Genomic DNA, 20508 nt, shown 5'->3' with positions numbered 1-20508 from the left:
AGTGAAGTAAAATAAAGAATACAAGCTAATTGATTTGTCTTTCCAAAATGAGCCCATCCTAAATAACTGGATGCCCCCCACTGCGTTCATGCTGCCGCCGGGCCTGAATATTAACCATTAACTTCGACATCATTGCGTCCTTGTTCGCAGTTCTCGAAGGAAAATGGCGATACTGTCAGAGTGAGTAGCGAGTTTATGCGCTCGGTGGAGGAGCAGCACTACGTCACCCTCCTCTGACAAGTGTCTTTAGTATACAGTTTTCAGGTTCGGGTGTCTAAGGGGAACCCATTTGGTAATGGTTAATATTCCTAATTTCAGGCAACCAGGGTTATGATAACCTAACAATAAAAGTTCTGGAATGTTCTGTGCAATAACCAGATCTCAATTCAATAGTAATATTTTGGACTGATCTGAAAAAAGCTGTAGGGCTTTTGTTTTTATAAAGATTGTTTGTGATCTACCAGAAATTCTGTATTGTGTCTGTCATATTTATTTATTTATTGCTTTATATAGCGCTTTATATAAAGTATCACAAAGCACTGTACAGTACATGCAGAAAAAGAGAGACCACAATACATTTGTATAGCTTGTCATACATACATCAGACCATTTTAAATAACATATTTAAACACTATACACACACAAAATACAAATGCAGCAATTTTAAAGTTACATTAAAACCCACCAAAATAAGAAAGCCATTTTATAAAAGTGCATTTTTAGTCTTGACTTACTGTAACGGTCCCAGCTTCCCTGACAAACAAAGGCAGAGCATTCCATAATTGGAGCTCTACAAAAAAAAGCCCTGCCTCCCATGTTGCTTTTGTTGACCCGAGGAATAACTAGCAGCACCACATCCTGTGATCTCAGAGTGCGGTTTGGAAGATACAGGGTCAGTAACTCCTGCAAATAACTAGGTGCTAATCCATTCAGGGCCTTGTAAGTTAACAGCAAAATCTTAAAAATCAATTCTATAGTGCACAGGGAGCCAATGTAAACAGGCCAAAACAGGGGTAATATGTTCACTTTTCCTGGTTTTAGTCAGACCTCTAGCAGAGGTATTCTGAACAAGCTGCAAACGGGATACCACATGTTTTGGGACACCAGAAAAAAGTGCATTATAATAATCAATTCTAGATGAAACAGGTATGCATTAGTCTCTCAGCATCAGATGCTGAAATAATTGGTCTAAGTTTGGCTATAGTTCTCAAATGGCAAAAAGATACTTTAGTAACTTCCCTAATATGAGTCTCAAATGAGAGATCGGGATCAAAGATGACCCCCAACTATTAATTTCTAGTTTAAGTTTTGATGAGAGACTGCAAGGGTCGAGCTTATGTAATCCCACATTTCCTTTTAGTTAGTTACATAAGAAACATAAGAAAGTTTACAAACGAGAGGAGGCCATTCGGCCCATCTTGCTTGTTTGGTTGTTAGTAGCTTATTGATCCCAGAATCTCATCAAGCAGCTTCTTGAATGATCCCAGTGTGTCAGCTTCAACAACAGTTCCGTGATCCCACTAGAATAACCTCTGTTTAATCTGAATTCAACATTAGAAAAGTTTAACTAATTTAAGCAAGTTTAATAAAATTAAAAATAAACTGACTCTTACCTGTGTTTGTGTCAATCTAATGGGAGAGGTGGCATTGTCTTTCTCTGGCAAGCTTTCTGAAGACTGGTTTGTAGGAGGTTAGGGCACAGCTCGTGCACTGATGGAGATACTCACCTGTGAGACGATTGCGCTGATGGTTTTTTATAATGTTCAGAGAGGAAGACTCCGATTCACACAGGCATGTCGATCCAAACATCTTTGAAGTTCTGGCTATTCTGAAATTGGGCAGCATAGTGTCCAGAAATCACAAGGTCCCACTTCTCTGAATTTTGCTTTCAAGACACTTGAACTCTGTCTGGAGCCTTAATTTCTAATTGAAAGGCACCTAAATCAATTGAATCAAGAATGTTCTTCACTTCAGATGGGCATGTTCCGTCAGCAGAGACAACAAATGGATCACAAACAAATAAAAGCACATCCTTTAGAATTTTATGGTTCGCAAATCACATTTGAAAGTTTTTGATTGTTCATGATTTTTTGCATTATTTTCATCGAAGTGTCATCTGTACAACAGCACGCAATTTGGGAAAGTGCAACATTTTTCCTGCTAAGTCAGTGTAAAGATTTCAAGGTTCTTCTGAAACGCGCACACCTTCTCAAACAGATCCTCGACACTGCTAGAACGGCCTTGCAGCTACAGGTTGAGGGAATTCAAGTGACCAGTAATACAGAAAAGCAACCAGGGACATTGTGGGAACATATTTTCATAAATTCCACTAATTCACCAGTCTTGCTGGTCTTCTGATTTGAAAGAAATTCTATGATTTGCACAAAACCTAGCACACGCCCCCAACTTAACCAGCCAACGTCATTATGCAGCAACAGATCATTGTATTCAGCTGAAACGTCCTGCAAACGTGCTTGAAAAAGACAATATTGCAAGCTAGAAGTTGAGCGTATGTAGTTCTAATCTCATCATAAAATCCTTTTTTTTTTCAATTCGCCAGACAACTTATCGCACAGGACAGTTTGGTGAATGATGTAGTGAAGAGTGTTTAATGAAGAGTGTATCGTAGCCAAACGGGAAGCAAAGCCTTTCTCTTTCGCTGTCATGGAGGGGGCTCCATCTGTAATAAGCAGGTTTACTTTCTGCCGATCTAATCCATGTTGATCAAAAAAGCCTTTTACCTTTTCAAAAAAGGTAGTGCATGAACTGTGTCCTTTAGATCCCCGTTTTCCCATCTCCCAAGACTTTTCACTGGCTTCAGACACTGCTGATATTGTCTCACCATTACTGTAAAACCTTTTATCTACTACTTTACATTTAATAGAGATGCTCCTTGATTTAGTGGGATAATATGATGATCTAGCCAATGCCAGAGCCTTCCTCTGTTTAATCAGGTGGCCCTTCCATGTGATGTAATGAACACGCAATTTAGATTCCCACCATCTCCTTTCTATTTTACGACCCTCATTTCATATAACGAGCTGTATCATTGAACCATGGTAAGCATTTGTTTTTATTTATTTATTTTTTAAAAATGACTCTCCAAGTTTTGATCGGTCCTACAGTATCTAAGATACCAGTCAAGGTGGTGTTGTAGGTATTAACCAGCTCATCTACTGATGAGGACCCAGAGAGTGAGGAGCACAAAACATCAAAGCTAGGCTCCCGAGTGGTGCATCGAGTAAAAAGCACTTGCGTAGAGTGCAGGATGCGCCCTATAGTCTGGACATCGCCAGTTTGAGTCCACATTATTCCTTTGCCGACTGAGGACGGGAGCTCCTAGGTGGCGACGCACAATTGGCCGAGCACCGCCTGGCGGGAGGAAGGATTAGGTCGGCCAGGGTGTCCTCGGCTCACCCATCACCAGCGACCCCTGTGGTCTGGCCGGGTGCCTGCGGGCTTGCAAGTTGCCCAGGGATGCGTTGTCCTCTGACGTTGTAGCTCTGGGTGGCTACATGGTGAGAAAAAAAAAAAATGGGTGGCTAATGCCACACGCTTTGGAGGACAACGTGTGTTCGTCTTCACCCCTCCCAAGTCAGCTCAGGGGTGGTAGCAGTGAACGACTACTAAGTAAAAATAAATTTTAAAAAAGGCATCAGAAAGCTTAACAGCAGTTGAACGAATTAGCCAGGATTTAAAAGTTACGGTCCACAGTCTTTGTAGATACTGGCAGATTCTCCTCAAAAAGGGCAAGATGATCAGAAATTGTAAAATCTAGGGATATGATGTTCTTAACAGCTAAACCACGAGAAATTAGCAGATCTAAAAGCATGGCCACGATTATGTGTAGGACCTTTGACATGCAGGACATAATTTAAGCAATCCAGCAGCCTCTAAAATTCTAAGGCGTTAGAATCCAAATCAAAGTCAACATGAAGGTTAAAATCACCCCATAAAATTAGTGGCTACTGCTCACTAAATGCTTTCTTGAATGATGTTATATTAAGTGTAGGACCAATACTTTTCTACATGTTATTAGGTTATGGTGACTCTTTCACAATTACATTTTTTTATATTCTTTGCAGGAATATATTCATGCTACTAGCATACCTTGTTAAAGGAGTATTTTGTAACTTACCATACTCTGCCTGTATCTCAGCCGCCAGCTCAGGCCTGGGGGCGACATCAGTGTAGATGAACCTCTTCACTCCAAACGGCTTTAAACGCTTTGCAATCGCCACACCTGTTGTAGTGAACACAAATCAGGGACTGAAGCAAGGCACTGGTCTGCACACTTGGTCATGAAAGTAACGATTATACAGTGTCATGAAAAGGTATTTACTCAGTCTGATTTTTTGCATTTTTGCATATTTTTGACACTGAATGTTATCAGATCTTCAACCAAAATCTAATATTAGATAAAAGGGACCCTGAGTGAACAAAACACAAAATTGATACTTATTTCATTTATTTAAGAAAGTTATGCAGCATCCAGTGCCCCTGTGTGAAAAAGTAATTGTCACCTTAGACTCAATAACTGGTTACACCACCTTTAGCAGCAATAACTGCAACCAAACACTTCCTGTAGTTATTGATCAGTCTCTTACAGTGCCATGGAGGAATGTTGGCCCACTCCTTCATGCAGAACTGCTTCAACTCAGTGACATTTGTGGGTTTTTGAGCATAAACTGCTTGCTTCGGGTCCTGCCAGAACATCTCAATGGGGTTTAGGTCTGGACTTTGACTAGACCATTCCAAAACTTCAAATTTCTTGTTCTTGAACCATTCTGATGTAGACTTGCTTGTTTGTTTTGGATCACGGTCTTGCTGCAAGACCCAGCTACGCTTCAGCTCATGGACGGATGGCCTGACATTCTCCTTTAGAATTCTCCGATACAGAGCAGAATTCATGGTTCCTTCAATGATGGCAAGTCGTCCAGGTCCTGATGCAGCAAAGCATCCCCAAATCATGACACTACCACCACCATACTTGACCATTGGTATGAGGTTCTTATTGTGGAATGCAGTGTTTGGTTTTCACCAGACAAAATGGGGCACTTGTTGGCCAAAAAGTTCCATGTTTGACTCACCTGTCCATAGAACATTGTTAGATCTCTTGAGGATCATCCAGGTGTTTTTTGGCAAACTTTATACGAGCATTCATGTTCTTCTTAGTGAGCAATGGTTTCTGCCTTGCCACTCTGCCATGAATCCCATTGCCCAGTGTCTTTCTGATTGTGGCGTCATGAACACTGACCTTAGCCGAGGTGAGAGAGGCCTGCAGGTCCCTGGATGTTGTTCTAGGGTTCTTTGTGACTTCCTGGACGATTTTACGCCTTGCTCTTGTAGAGATTTTGACAGGATCGCCACTCCTGGGAAGATTCACTACTGTCCCAAACTTTCTCCATTTGGACAATACGGCTCTGACTGATTTGGTGGAGCCCAAAGCCTTAGAAATGACTTTGTGACCCTTTCTATACTGATAGGCATCAACAACCGAAGGTCTTCAGGAATTTCTTTTGATCGTGACACGATGTACCTCTAGAACCTGTGTGCTGACAACTTCACTCTAAATGGTAAGGGCCAAAGTCAGTCAGATTTATATTAGACAGGGCTGGCCCAAATCAGGCCTGATTGTTAACCAAAGTATTAGGTTGAGTTAACTAAGGGGGGCAATAACTTTTTCACACATGAAGATTGCATGTTTGATTACCTTGCACACCAAACAAATGAAAGAAGCACCAAACTTTGCTGTCATTTTTTCTCTGACTCCCTCTATATACTACTACAACCCAAAAAAAGATCTGACCAAATTCAATGTGAAAAATGTGCAAAAATGCAGAAAATCAGACAGGGGGCAAATACTTTTTCACGACACTGTAAGCCTTGGTCCTGTGTGTTCTGCCTTAACAATAGGCATTGTCAAGTGAAAAATCTTGGGACATTCTATTAGGGATCCATATTGTTGTATAAGGAAAGATGACCTTTTTAACCTTAAATTTTAGAAATCTGAAGAATAAATCTGATTATTAATGAAAAGTGGCAAGTTTTGTATTAACATAAATGCAATCATTGTTAGATTTATGTTTAAATTATAAATCAATATAAAAAACTAGGCTGAATCTTATTGTGTGATAATTTATTTGGGTTCAATAACCAGCTGTTCTTTATTAGATATGGTAACCTTCTATAGACAGGAGGTAGACAGTACAATTGTAGAGGACTGTAACAGGGCTAAGGTACCAGTACTGGCTTCACGGGTGCAAGAGGAGTCTGCAGGAAAGAGCAAAATCCTTAGCCTGAGACACACTGCTGGCTGGGTTTGCTTACAGAGAATGGCAGTCAGCTGCAGATCCCTAACTAAAAGGGTGCCGCTGACACACCACCAACACAGCCAGGACTGATGGTCTACATAGTTTTGAGACCAACTGTGGGAGCAGCGCTTCGCTGTCTATAAACAACTTATTTTCTTAACTGTGTCTTTCTTTTGTTTACACTTATGTTTGTGTATTTTCACCTGTGCTCTGTACCACTGCTGGTATAGTCATGTGGTTGCTCCTCTTAGCCCTGCCCAAGGAGTTACCATTGTTGGTACCCAAGTGGTGGCTACCTGAAATTAATTATAAATACTAGAATTGTAAATAAATCTTGCGAGCCTGTGTGGCGTTGCAACGTCACTTCTTGTATACCTCTCCCTTCTGTCAGTGGATATTAACCGCCTTTCACAAGACCATAAAACATCTCTTTACCAGCCCTGAGACCTCCTTCCACCCTTACTTGGTAACCTGCTGCCCACTTTACTAGGCTTAAACCCAGCACAACGTATTCTGGTATCTTACAATATTGTTAGAAGTTATACTCCAAAACCCAAAGAAAGCTGTCCACTTACCAATCCTGCCAAGGCCAAGAATCCCCACAGTGCTCTGTGACAACTCATAGCCACACAGCCACATAGTTCTCCAGGTACCCCAGCCACCACTGCCATTGAAAACAGAGAGAACATTAATGGGCATGCCATCACTGCACTTCTTCACTGATAGTTGTAAACATTTTGGTCCATATTCATAAAAGTTAATTGTGGTAATGTGAAAACATACCGTAATATACCTTATTACATAACAAAAAGCTGCAACTTGGCTGTAAACATGTTGCATTTGAACTGCAGTGATTTTCCCAGCTAATTTGCAGTTTTATACACAAGTTATTTATCTTGAAGCTAAAATTTGAAGCTAAATTTGTGGTACACTTGGCTTTTTCACTAGCGCTCAAAACAAACCTGTTACAATTGGAGTTTTGTTATCTCAAACTAACCCCAGTGGATATACTTCCAGATCACAATGGTATCCCAAAATTCAGAGACCCAGGACTGAATGGCGGTAGAAGTCTCAGAACTGATTTTTTTATTCATTTATGCTCTTTCAAAACGTAAAAAAACCCAACTTGAATCAGCACACCATTGTATAAATGGCAAAGATAATCCTTCAATAACATTTCCAAGAAATTCATTCAGCTGTTTTGAAGCAAATAAACAGGGAAAACCAGGAAGATGTCTGCCAGATTTTATCAGCAGAGTATAGAGTTTTATAAGGGTATTATAACATAGAGTATTATAATTAGTGCAAGCAAATTAATTTACTTTTTTGCTTCATTCACAGCCTCAATGAGTCGACGTGAGGTTGCCAGGAGCAGAGCGACAGTGAGCTCAGCCACAGAGTCTGTCAAAACATCTGGAGTGTAGCCCACACGGATTCCCCTAAGAGGAGAAGGAAATAAAGGTGTTTGTGAACAAATTATTTTAACAGTGAATTTAAAGACTATAACCAAGGCTTTCAAATATTTTCTAATATTTTACTAGTACTAGCAACACTTCATGTGCTTAAAGTGATTGGTTATTTGCTTAAATATAGATAAACAGGATTTTTTTTTTTTTTTAAATACAGCGATAGAGATAGATATAGTTGCATGATGGAACCATATCACCACTCCAGTCATCTAAAGAAAATATCTTTAGCACAACAGGTGAGCAAATTATATTGCTATTGGCAACAATAGGGTAAGAAAAGGGATTTAGAAGCCTTGGATATATAAGCTAGTTTACAAAAATTGCTCAAGCATATTTGGATCACCTGTTTTCAAAAAAAGAAAAAAAAAAATTTCTACAGAGTGCCAAGTTTGCATAAGTTTTGTACAGTAAAAGAAAAAATGGTAACTATTGAACCTACCAAAAATTCAAATACTGTACTCCTTCAAATTTAAGACAGTTTTGGAACCATTTTGTTTTCTTCTTAAATATCCTAATTCGAGTTTAGCGATGCGGGTATTAAAATTGCCAACAGAAAACGTGATTGCCTGTACAATAAATGATGCGCAAAAATGCAATGGAAATACTTTGTGTGAATTTTATGAGCTAGCGGATACTTTCAGTCATGGTGTTACACCACCCACTTGATATATCGTGGGTGTCGGGGTCAAATATAAATCCAGTCATGGTGTTACACCACCCACTTGATATATCGTGGGTGTCGGGGTCAAATATAAATCTGCTATCTAGGGCCGTGATATAGCGAGTGACCCATAGAAAAACAAACAGGCTTACACATACTGTACAAACACTCCCTCGTTTTTTCTGGGGCCAGGCTCCAATATAAATTCTCTACGCAACCCGTTCTCATTTTTTTGTATTAAATGCAGTACACCATTTAATTCATACTACAAAGGGTAATTGCTTCTAATCAACTTAAGTCTCCAATTAATTTCATTAGTCTTCCTCTCCTTTCTCAAATGCACAAACCCCCTGCATTGAAAGAATCCCATTCCAAACATAGGAGGCTTGTTGCTAGGGAGCTGATGTCACTGCCCTGTGACTTTTGCTAGTGCATTAATTGCTACCACAAGTGAACACCTTGTTGGCTTCAGCAAGTAGATATTTAAATTTGCTTTGTGTTATTGTGCAATACTTGTGCATATAATAACAGTGCGATAATGCTTTATTTTTAACTGTTTTGTATATTTTTGTTTGATGTGCAGTATGAAATAAAAAGAACAGTAATTCTAAGTGCCTATACATATTGCAGCTAAGGCATACACAGTTAGACAGAAAAAAGCCAACTCCAGGACCATGATAGATCCGAATCCGCAGTATACAGAGGGGCAATATAACGAGGGGTGGGTGTACTTACATTGTCAACACAGCACATCTCTACCGGGACTGGGCACGTAATTAAAACTTAATGGCACTGTCAATCAGATCTACAGCTATGGCCAAAAGTTTTGCATATCATTTTAGGATTGAGACAATTAAAAAAAAAAACAAAAAAAAAAAAAACATTAGCATAATTTAGATATTTTATTTAATACCATTTAATCAAATAAACTAGAACATTATATCGCAAAAGCCATAATAGCAGTATAGGATTTCATGTTAGATTTTGAAATGTCACATTTGTCAGTTTTTCATTAAGTAGCCTATATGAGAAAACTACAAAGCAGTATGTAATTCAATATGTTAACGTAACATTATATTCAACAGGTTATATTGGACTATATGATGCAGCATTTGTTAATTCTGTAGGTTGCTGGAAAACATTTGGGCACAGATCACTGTGGTAATTCATCTTAAAACACATCATATGCAGGGGTCAGAACAGTTATGTTACTCAACGGACACCTTACAAAATAAATGACCTCACTAGGACAAGATCACACATTTTGTCTGTTAGTATTATGTACATTTCATTATATCCCAATATAAAATAAACATACAGTGCCAAGAGAATAGTTTGTGAACCGCAATGATAATAATGGAAATTCCATAGTTATACCATGATCGCCTTCTTGAATCAAGTCTTTTCTTAAATATCCAACAGGGTTTATATTAACCAATTCAATGTCTTTTGAAACAAAATGTATGAATAAGACAAAACAATGAGTAATTAAGATTCAGGGTATGTGAAAAAGTAAGTGAACCCCTGGTTTTATCAGCTCAATTAAAGGGGATAATTAGAATCAGGTGTTTAAGTAATTAGGTAGACCTTCAGGGGTGAGTTTGGGAAGCCCCACCCTATATAAAGATCAGAAACTTTGTGAGTTTGGTTTTCACCATACAAGTGTGTGGAAACTCATCATGCCATGATTAAAAGAAATCTGAGGACATCAGAAAAACAGTTATTGATGATCAGTCTAGAAAGGGTTACAAAACCATTTATATGGATTTGGGGCTCCACCAATCAATTGTCAGACAGTCTACAAATGGAGAAATTTCAAGACCACGGTCACTATACCCAGGAACAAAATCCTACCAACATCTCTCCAAGAACAAACCGGAAAATCATCAAGAAAGTCACAAAGAACCCCAGAGTAACATCCAAGGATCTGCAGGCCACTCTCACCTTGGCTAATTCTTGACTAAATTATCAGAAACAGACTGAACAAGAATTATGTTCATGGCAGGATAGCCAGGAGGAAACTGCTGCTCTCCAAAAAGACCATTACTGCCTGTCTGAAGTTTGCCAAAGTGCACATAGATGGTCCACAAGATTTCTGGAACAATGTTCTATGTATAGATGAATCAAAAGGTAGAACTTTTTGGCCTCATTGAGAAACATTATGTTTGGTCGAAAACCAAACACTGCATTCAAAACAGAAGAACCTCATCCCAAACGTCAAGCATGGTGGTGGGAGTGTGATGGTTTGGGGCTGCTTTGCTGCCTCAGGACCTGGACGGCTTACCATCATTGACACAACCATGATTTCTGCATTGTATCAGAAGATTCTAGAGGAGAATGTCAGGCCATCCGTCCATGAGCTGAAGTTGAACCGAAAGTGGGTCATGAAGCAAGACAATGATCCTAAACATACAAGCAGAGCTACAAAAGAATGGCTGCAGAAGAAGAAAGTCTGCATTTTTGAATGGCCTAGTAAAGGTCCTAACCTAAACCCCATCGATATGTTGTGGCAGGACCTGAAGCGAGCTGTCCATGCAAGGAAGCCCTCAAATATCACAAAACTGCTTCAACTCTGTAAGAAGGAATGGGCCAAAAATCCTCACATTTTTGTGTCATTTGTTTAATTAGGTTATCTTTATCTATTGTTAGGACTTAAATTAAGATCTACAACATTTTAGGTTTGAAATATGTGAAATACAGTGCTTATAGAAAGTCTACACCCCCTTTCAAAATTTTCACCTTTTGTTGCCTTATAGCCTAGAATTAAAATGCAATAAGTTGTTTTTTTTCATTTATCTACACATCCTACCCCCAACTTCTAAGTGAAAAAAAAAATCTAGAAATTTGTAGAAAATGAATTAAATAAAAACTGAAATAGCTTGATTGGATAAGTGGTTTTCCTCAAGGACTTCTCTGTACTTTGCTCCATTCATTTTCCCTTCTATCCTGACAAGTGCCCCAGTCCCTGCCGATGAGAAACATTTCCATAACATGATGCTGCCACCACCATGCTTCACATTATGGATAGTGTTGTTTGGGTGATGCATGGTGTTGGGTTTGTGCCAAACATAACACTTTGCATTTAGGCCAAAAAGTTCCGTTTTAGTTTCGTCAGATGACAAAACTTTGCTATATGGATACAGAATCTCCAGTGTTTTTTTGTTTGTTTGTTTGTTTGTTTTTTTACATACTTCACACAAGAGTTCTTTCTTGAGTAATGGCTTCCTTCTTGCCACTCTACCATGCAGACCAGATTTGTGGAGTGCTTGGGATATTGTTGTCACATGCACACTTTGACCAGTCTTGGCCATAAAAGCCTGTAGCTCTTGCAAATTGCCATTGGCCTCTTGGTAGCATCTCTGATCAGTCTCTTTCTTGCTCGGTCATCCAATCTGGAGGGACGGCCTGATCTAGGCAGGGTCTTGGTGGTGCCATATACCTTACACTTCTTATTAATCATCTTGACCGTCCTCCACGGGATATTCTAGGCCTTTTGATATTTTTTTTTTACCCATCCCCCTGATCTTTGCCTTTCAACAACTTTGTCCCAGAGTTCTTTTGAAAGCGCCTTGGTGCTCATGGTCTTTGCTTTGAAATGCACTACCCAGCAGAGGGAATTTATCCTGAAATCACGTGAATCGCTACAATACAGGTGGAGGCCACTTAACGGTGTGTAGTTTTGAAGGCGATTGGTTACACCTGAGCTAATTTAGGATTCCTATTACATTTATCCAACCAAGCTATTTCAGTTTTTATTTTTAATTCATTTTCACAAATTTTTTTAATATTTTTATCACTTGGAAGGTTGGGGGTAGGATGTGTAGATAAATGAAAAGAAAAAAACTTAATTCCAGGCTATAAGGCAACAAAAGGTGAGAATTTTGAACGGGGCTGGGGGGGGTAAATAGTATAAGTATAATCGTAAATCTACATGTTAATTTGGATTCATATGTTGTTTTTTTTCTGGCTTTATGTGAACGAAGAGAGACACATTTGCCCGTTTTCCCATTGGAAATAGTGATATTTTGAAATATCACTGTCCTGGTCACAAAAGCAAAGTTTGTGGGGAATAATAGCAATTTTCTACACTTTTGAGGCATAAGCAATTAGGAAATAACACTTACTACCCAGGAACAAAAAAAAAAAAATGTTACACGGTGTAATTGAACATCCAAATAAATCGCTATGGTGAGAGTTTGCTACGTCTATGAAAAATGAGAATTAAAGTTAACACGTATTAAATAATAGATAGTGTTGTTTTAGAAAGTTGTTACATTTTAAACAAATATAATAGCACATATAGAAATTGCACAACAAATGATTAAATATTTCTGCTTATGTCATAACCCATATACAAAGTAATGTATGTATTGTATTTCTTGTCTTTCACTAATATTTGCAAATATATTGCAAGTACATGTACAAAGAAAACCTACACTATAAAAGTAGGCAGCGATTTAATATAATCTTAGTAAACTACGTAGCCTAAAGTTAACATATTAAATAATATGAAAAACATGTTATTAATATTACAACGACGTGTTTTCGATTAACACATAGTGTAGCTTTTAATAAAGATCCTGACAATTAAGAGTAAAACAATGTACTAGACACATTGGAAAGATCTGAAAGTCTGTTCTGAATTAAAGTTCATAGACAGAAAATATCAACCGCTTAACCTTGCCTTAAGTTCTAGGATTCATGCGTGCGTAGAAAGGCCAAAATGGCAAATGCTAACTTATTTCCTGTGACAACGTTAAAAAAATTCACAGCACAAAATTGCGCAGTCTATGCTGGTATAATATGGTCATGACCCTTTCACACAGCCACAGTGATCATATGAGTAAACTTTCAAACTTGTCAGTCAGGTTGTTTTCATCACAACGGCAATTAACACCGTACCTTCTATTGCGAATTCACCTCCTTGTCAGCCCATAAAGTTAACAATTCCTTAACTTATTCCAGACTCCAGTTACTTACTAACTGTGGCAAAGTGGTTGATATAGTGCAGGTGACAGACAATTGTAATACAGGTCGGGAGGGCGATTTACAACCAAGGCTATTTATATGATTGATCAGCCATTGTATTTGAAAAAAACAAAACAAAAACGTGTAAACACCAGCGATAAAAAATACCCAACAAGTCTGGTATTTGATGTTGACACCTTTCCTGCTTTTGTTATTTATCCTCTCTGGATGCTTCACATTACATTGATCTGTGTGTGAAGAAATACATTTACAGTAAAAAAAAAATAAAAAATCTATTGTGATAACATGGCAGACAACGGCAGGAATAGCATTCACCCAGAGACAAAACTCTAGTTTTAGCGCTTTTGCACACTTACTAACTCAAAGACACAGTCGGGCCACTGGCCCTTTAAAAACACAAACAAAACTAAACCTTTTTGGACTATTAGCTAAACTTTAAAGAAACCTTAAACTACAATCCTGGACAATTAAGATGTTTACTGGTCACACCTAATATTGATTTGATGTAGATTTTTCTTCTGTTCACTCACTTTGCATTTAGTTAATTGATAAATATAAACTATTAACATGTCTATTTTTGAATGCATTCTTACTTTACATAATTTTTTCACACCTGTGTGTGTGTGTGTGTGTATGTATATATATATATATATATATATATATATATATATATATATATATATATATATATATATATACTGTATTACTTAAATTTGGCGCTGCAGTGTTTATCTTAAATTGATCAAAATGATCGCGGCCCTTAAAAGAAGGCGCCCTTTATACGAGGGGGGCCTTTATTAATAATACTACGATTTTCAAATGCCGCAATATTTTATTACATGATTTATGACATTTTAGAAATATCTCATTGCTTATTTTCTGTAATACGGTAGCCTACCTGTATGTTGCAGTATGTGTGGCTAACCTACTTTGACTACAGTGCATTTATCGGTGACAGTTACCGAGAGCTATTCGGTGGGAGTTGGTAGGTCAGGGAGTACTGTACCAGCGAATTAAGAGTGTGTTTGTTGTTAAGGGGCGGGACAATGCTGGTGTGGCAGATCAATTCAAGAGTAGGATGTAAATGTTTTTCTGCACCAAAAATTACCTCAGAATATCAGTTTCATTTCTGTTAAAACTACAATATATCCTACTCGGTTATTTTTTTCTCACTGTAACTTGCATATTTTTAATTTATCAGCAAGAGAAACTGAAACTAAATCTTCTAAAACTAAAAACAAAACAACAAAACCACATAACAACTTCAGCAGGACTGCTGTTCTGTACGTTATCTTGCATTTTCTTTCCGAACTGTACTACCATAAAACAAAATATGCTTACATTAGTGTACGTGAGTTTGTAATTTACGTGCTAGATTGAGGCTCCCGTCTCTTCGGGGGCGTTACAGATAGTCAGTGTTGCGCGTTAATTGTTTACGGTGTGTTTTTTTAGCTTATATATGACTACGGCATCAATACTAGGGTGTCTTTAATTCGAGGGCAGCGCCAAATTGAAGTAATATGGTGTGTGTGTGTGTGTGTGTGTGTCTATATATATATATATATATATATATATATATATATATATATATATATATATATATATATATATATATATCAGCTCTGGAAAAAATTGAGAAAAAAATTATCAGCAAAATTATCAGTTTCTCTGGTTTTACTATTTATAGGTATGTGTTTGGGTAAAATGAACATTTTTGTTTTATTCTATAAACTACTGACAACATTTCTCCCAAATTCCAAATAAAAATATTGTCATTTAGAGCATTTATTTGCAGAAAATGACAACTGGTCAAAATAACAAAAAAGATGCAGTGTTGTCAGACCTCGAATAATGCAAAGAAAATAAGTTCAGATTCATTTTTTAGGAAGAGTTCAGAAAAAAACTTAGGAAGAGTTCAGAAATCAATATTTGGTGGAATAACCCTGATTTTCAATTATAGCTTTCATGCGTCTTGGCATGCTCTCCACCAGTCTTTCACATTGATGTTGGGTGACTTTATACCACTCCTGGCGCAAAAATTCAAGCAGCTCAGCTTTGTTTGATGGCTTGTGACCATCCATCTTCCTCTTGGTCACATTCTAAAGGTTTTCAATGGGGTTCAGGTCTGGAGATTGGGCTGGCCACGACAGGGTCTTGATCTGGTGGTCCTCCATCCACACCTTGATTGACCTGGCTGTGTGGCATGGAGCATTGTCCTGCTGGAAAAACCAATCCTCAGAGTTGGGGAACATTGTCAGAGCAGAAGGAAGCAAGTTTTCTTCCAGGACAACCTTGGTAGAATGGGCCATAATGTCCCCTGGTAACGGGGAGTCCGTCTGTTCATACGCTAAGCGTATCGCATCTGTCACCCAGTGCGCTAGACGTTGCTTCGATAGGACCTGACCTCTAGAGCGAGACCCATAGCAGACAAACAGCTAGTTGGACTCTCTCCAGGACGCCGTCCTATCCAGATCACAGTGCAGAGCCCGAACTGGGCATAGCGTGTGCTGTCTATGGTCCTCTGGGGGAGGTCTAAAAGTTTCCAAAACCACTGGTTGGTTAATAAGAAATGAGGATACCACCTTTGACAAAAAGGATGGATTTGTTCTTAATGTTACCCGCGAGTCATTTCCTTGAAAAAGCCGTGTATGTCTCAACAATGGACAGCGCATGAAGCTCACCTATTTGTCTGGCAGACCTATTGGCTATTAAAAACGCCACCTTCAAGGAAACAGGGCGCAGTTCTGCTGACGCCATGGGCTCGAATGGGGGACCCATAAGGACCTGCAGTACCAATTGTAGATCCCACTTGGGGACCTTACTTTTCTTGGGAGGACGAAGCCTCCGAGCCCCTTTAAGAAATTGTTAAGAAAAGTCCATTGTTTGTTTTGTTTAGTCTGTTTTGTTTGTCTATTTATTTTGGCGAATGTGCCGTGTCCTGTGTTTTTGTTTATACAACCTTTTTATTTTCTGTCTGTCTGTTCTGTTTATTTATTAAATGCTGAGCGAAAAACATTCGCTCAGCTCCACCAAGCTCCACCTCTCTCATAGTTTATTTTCCTGTTTCTGGTCTGACGCCACCCACATCGGCCGTCTTTGTGACAGGGACACAATGTCAATTTTGTTGTGGCACACTGATATTGCTGCCAGGTATACCTTCAAAGTGGACGCTGATTTTCCTTTGTCAAACAGGTGTTGTAAGAAGGTTAATATCGTACTGGGTTACTGGTACTGGGCTCTAGTGCTTGGCACCCTAGCAGACTGTAGTGTTTCTACTATTGCATCTGGCAAATCTTGTCTGAATAGATGGCTACATTCAATGACCAGACCCAGAGTTGGAGCTGGGCTGGGTTCGGGTGCCATAGTAACCCTTCCGTTTTGCTTAGGAGGTCCTTCCGTGGTGGGAGCTGCCACAGCTGATCCGACAACGTGTCGGAGAGGAGAGCAAACCGGGCTTCTCGGCCATCTGGGTGCAACCAGCAGAACCTGTGCTCTCTCCACCCTGATCCTCTCTAGTGTCAAGGGTAATAATAGTAGCGGAGGGAACTCATACAAGAGCCCCTGTGGCAAGGGGTGAGCTAGTGCATCTACTCCCAGGGGGCCCCCGTCTCTCTCCATGGAGAACCATAGGGGGCAATGAGTGGACTCAGCTGTGGCAAAGAGGTCGACTTGTGCAGGTCGAAACCTCTCACAAATCTGTTGCACCACTTGAGGATGCAGTCTCCATTCCAAGCTGTCTGGTGCTCTTCTGGACAGGAGGTCTGCTGCCTTGTTGTTCACACTGGCGAGGTGAACCGCCCTGATGGAAAGCAAGTTTCTGTGTGTCCAGGACAGGAGTCTGTGCATTGTGTGGTGAAAGCCTGTTGAGCGCAGGCCGCCTTGGTGGTTTATGTAGGCTAACACTGTAGTATTGTCCATCCAGACCAGCACATGTTTGTGCACTAACTGCTGGAGAAAATGAGATAACGCCACGTTCACTGGTTGCAGCTCTTGGGCATTTATGTGCGCTCACTGCCAATGTCCCTTCCACTGACCTCTTATTCCTCTCCCATTCCAGACCGCTCCCCAGCCCAAGCTGGATGCATCTGTAGTGACCACTTCCCTTCTGTGAGGGGATCCGATGGGAGATCCGAGGCACACATTGCCAGGACGGAGCCACCACTCCAGTGTCTTTCGGCATTGTCTGGACACTCACACCAGCCGGTGCCGATCTCGGACCAGGTGCACCTTGAACATATTTACCCAGGCTTGAAGCTGGCGCATTCTCAGCAGCCCTAGTGGAAGGATTCTCGAGGTGGCTGCCATCAGCTCCAACAACCTTTGATATACTTTGACCTGTAGGGAGAGTGTGGCCTCCAATGACCGAATCCTGTCTTCGGACAGTGAGGCAAGCATGCTCACAGAGTTCAGTTTGATCCCCAGGAACACTGTGGACTGAGACGGTACGAAGTAGCTCTTCAGTTGATGTACTGAGAGCCTTAATTTTGACACATGATCTATGACCTGTTTTGTGTGCGCCTCTGCGTGTCTTTTAGAATGCGCGCAAACTAGCCAATCGTCCGGATAGTTCAGGATCCGAATACCCCGCAGTCTGAGTGGAGCCAGTGCTTCATCCATGCACTTTGAAAATGTGCAGGGCAGCAGCGAGAGGCCAAATGGCAGCAAGCAAAATTCATACATGTTGCCTTGAAAGGCGAAGCACAGATAAACACGGGACAGATCGGGACATGGAAGTAGGTGTCTTGCAGGTCGATCGATGTGAACCAGTCGCCCAGTTGGACGGACTGGAGGATATGCTGTGTTGTCAACATGTTGAACTTCCTCTGTTTGAGGAACAAATTGAGGACCCCGAGGTCCAGAATAAGTCTGAAACTGCCGTCCCTCTTGGGCACCAGGCAGTATCTCGAGTAAAATCTGCTCAGGGTGTTGCTTGGATCTACCAAGCACACAGCGATCTCCTGTTGAAGGAGTATCGCGTTCACTGGTTTGACAGTGGTGAGGGTAGTATCACCCTTGAAGGGTGGCAGACCTAAGTGGAATTGTAGCGCGTATCCGTGTCTCATTGTCGATAGCACCCAGAGGTCCTGGGTGCAGTCTTGCCATAGGTTGTTGCCTTTGGTCAGTCCAGTTGTGAGGGGGGTTGATGGCAGCTGGGGCCCCTCAGGGGCAGTCTCCTTTGAACTTAGGAGGGGTCGGGTCTTTCTTATGCCTGGCCTCGGTCGCTGATGCATACACTTTTTTAAGCATGGCGTCAGTTATTCTGCACGGCTTGGATGGGCAGTTCAGGTTTTTGTTCCCTCTGGTGAAGGTGGATCCCTGCACCAGTACCGTGACTGTATCCCCGATGGTGGGGAACGTGCCTAAGCCTGCTTCTTGGGATCCTGCAGTGTGTAGCAGGGTCTCTGCTGTTCTAGAGGCTAGGGAGCGGAGGCTGGGTTACTCCAAGACGAGCTCGAGGAAATCCTGGCACTAGGGGAGGGCATGCTGTGGGTACCCTTTCTAATGTAAGAAGCAGTTCCCCTTTTCCTCCTGTTCTGCCGGCCAGGGGACGTCCGTGGCTGCAGCTGCATGAGTTCCCGGAACTCTTCCTTTTGCGACATATGCTTCAAGGAAGGTAAGGAGCCCCCTGCTGTGGCTTGCCCGATGGATGTGGCTGGGTCAGACACGTCTGACCTCGACGCTGTAAAAGACAACTGACCTGGGCTAGGAGGTCTATGCATTGAGGATGGGGAGCTGCGTGTTCTGGCCCCAAGCATCTGGAACAGGACAAGTGCTCGTCCTGTCTAGGCAGCTTTACCGCGCACTGGTCGCACTGGTGAAAGCCAGCGGAGGACCCAGTTGATTGCACTGACATGGCGTCTTAGGCGGGGCTGCTACACTTGGTGTCAAGATCGAGAGGTCAGTGTCGAGTCAATTGGCGCCGAGGTTGGTGCCGATAGTACCGCATTCGGTGCCAGGTTGCAGATGGATCCAAAGCTATTTACCAGTGCCAAATCAGTCGGTGCCGGGATCGACATCGAAGAGAGCGATTTCAATCGCCGCCAAGGTCAGTGCCGGGCTGTAGACGTTTCCGAAGCCAGTAACCAGTGCCGAATCAGTTGGTGCAGGGATCGGCGTCAAGGAGAGCACTATTGGTGCCAGAGGCTTGAGAGGGGCACTAGGTCCGAGCTGTTTTTTTTTTTGGTCGCTGTGGTCGATTAAATCGGCGTAGGGGATGACGCCGTGAGCCCGCAGGGTCTCCTTACAGCACCAGAACAGCTCTCAACACGGTATCTGGAAATTACACGAAGCCTCGTGCAGTGAAAAAGAGATTAATGGTGGCTTACCAATCTCCCGAGAGGGGCCGAAACTAGCTCTAGTCAGTAAACTGACGCTAGAATAAGGTAGCAGCACCCTCAAGAACGCTCGTTAATGTACCAATGTACTGTAACGTTGAATGTGCTGTGGGTTCTAATGGGAGGTGACACAGTATTAACAGTGGTAATAGCTGGAAACCAGGCTGGTAGTGTAGTTCAATTGATCCATAAAAGTATTGAAACTTCACTTTAAAAAAACCCAAACAAGTACAAGAACCTAAATAGACTTAACCCGAGGCAGCAGACACATACATAAGCACGGCTCCATTAACTATTTTACATAATTTACATTCTCTGACCACTTTTCCCTTCCTCACTCACAGCCCGACAGTCCATTTTTCCCCCTGCCACTACAGTACAGTATGCTTTACCAATATACTTAATAGATGCGTTTGTAGCATTTAATTGCAAAACAATGGAGCACTCCTTTGTATAAATGGCTCATATATGCGTAACTGAGGTTGTATCTTTGTAAATGCGGCTTTATTTTATATTAATTTTTCCTCAAATTGAGGGTGGGAAATTAAGGTTTCTTCTTAAATTCGAGTGCGTCTTAAATTTGAAGAAATACAGTTGGTTGTACACAACTATGGTATGAAGTTGTTGATTAGTTCACTGTTTTGTGCTATGTTCTACACAAACCTTTTTTTCAGTTCATCGCAGGAGAGGTGGTCGTATCCCACAGACATGGTGCTGACCACTTTCAAGTTTGGCCCTGT

General features: G+C 40.9%; 1 protein-coding gene across 1 annotated transcript in view; it reads right to left on the bottom strand.

Moving 5' to 3' along the window:
• Nucleotides 1–20508, bottom strand: part of LOC121319411 (glyoxylate reductase/hydroxypyruvate reductase-like) — a 45226-nt gene that overhangs the window by 13823 nt on the left and 10895 nt on the right. The window contains exons 3-6 of the mRNA XM_041256829.1: nt 20432–20504; nt 7637–7753; nt 6890–6978; nt 4139–4243 (exon numbers count right to left, since the gene is read on the bottom strand). Of these exons, the coding sequence (XP_041112763.1) occupies nt 4139–4243; nt 6890–6978; nt 7637–7753; nt 20432–20504 (384 nt within the window). The remainder of the gene's footprint in view (nt 1–4138; nt 4244–6889; nt 6979–7636; nt 7754–20431; nt 20505–20508) is intronic.

The sequence above is a fragment of the Polyodon spathula genome, chromosome 1, assembly GCF_017654505.1.
Source record: "Polyodon spathula isolate WHYD16114869_AA chromosome 1, ASM1765450v1, whole genome shotgun sequence".
In the NCBI taxonomy this organism is placed as follows: Eukaryota; Metazoa; Chordata; class Actinopteri; order Acipenseriformes; family Polyodontidae; genus Polyodon; species Polyodon spathula.
The sequence above is the reverse complement of the archived record's forward strand: the minus strand, read 5'-3'. Positions and strand labels throughout refer to the sequence as shown.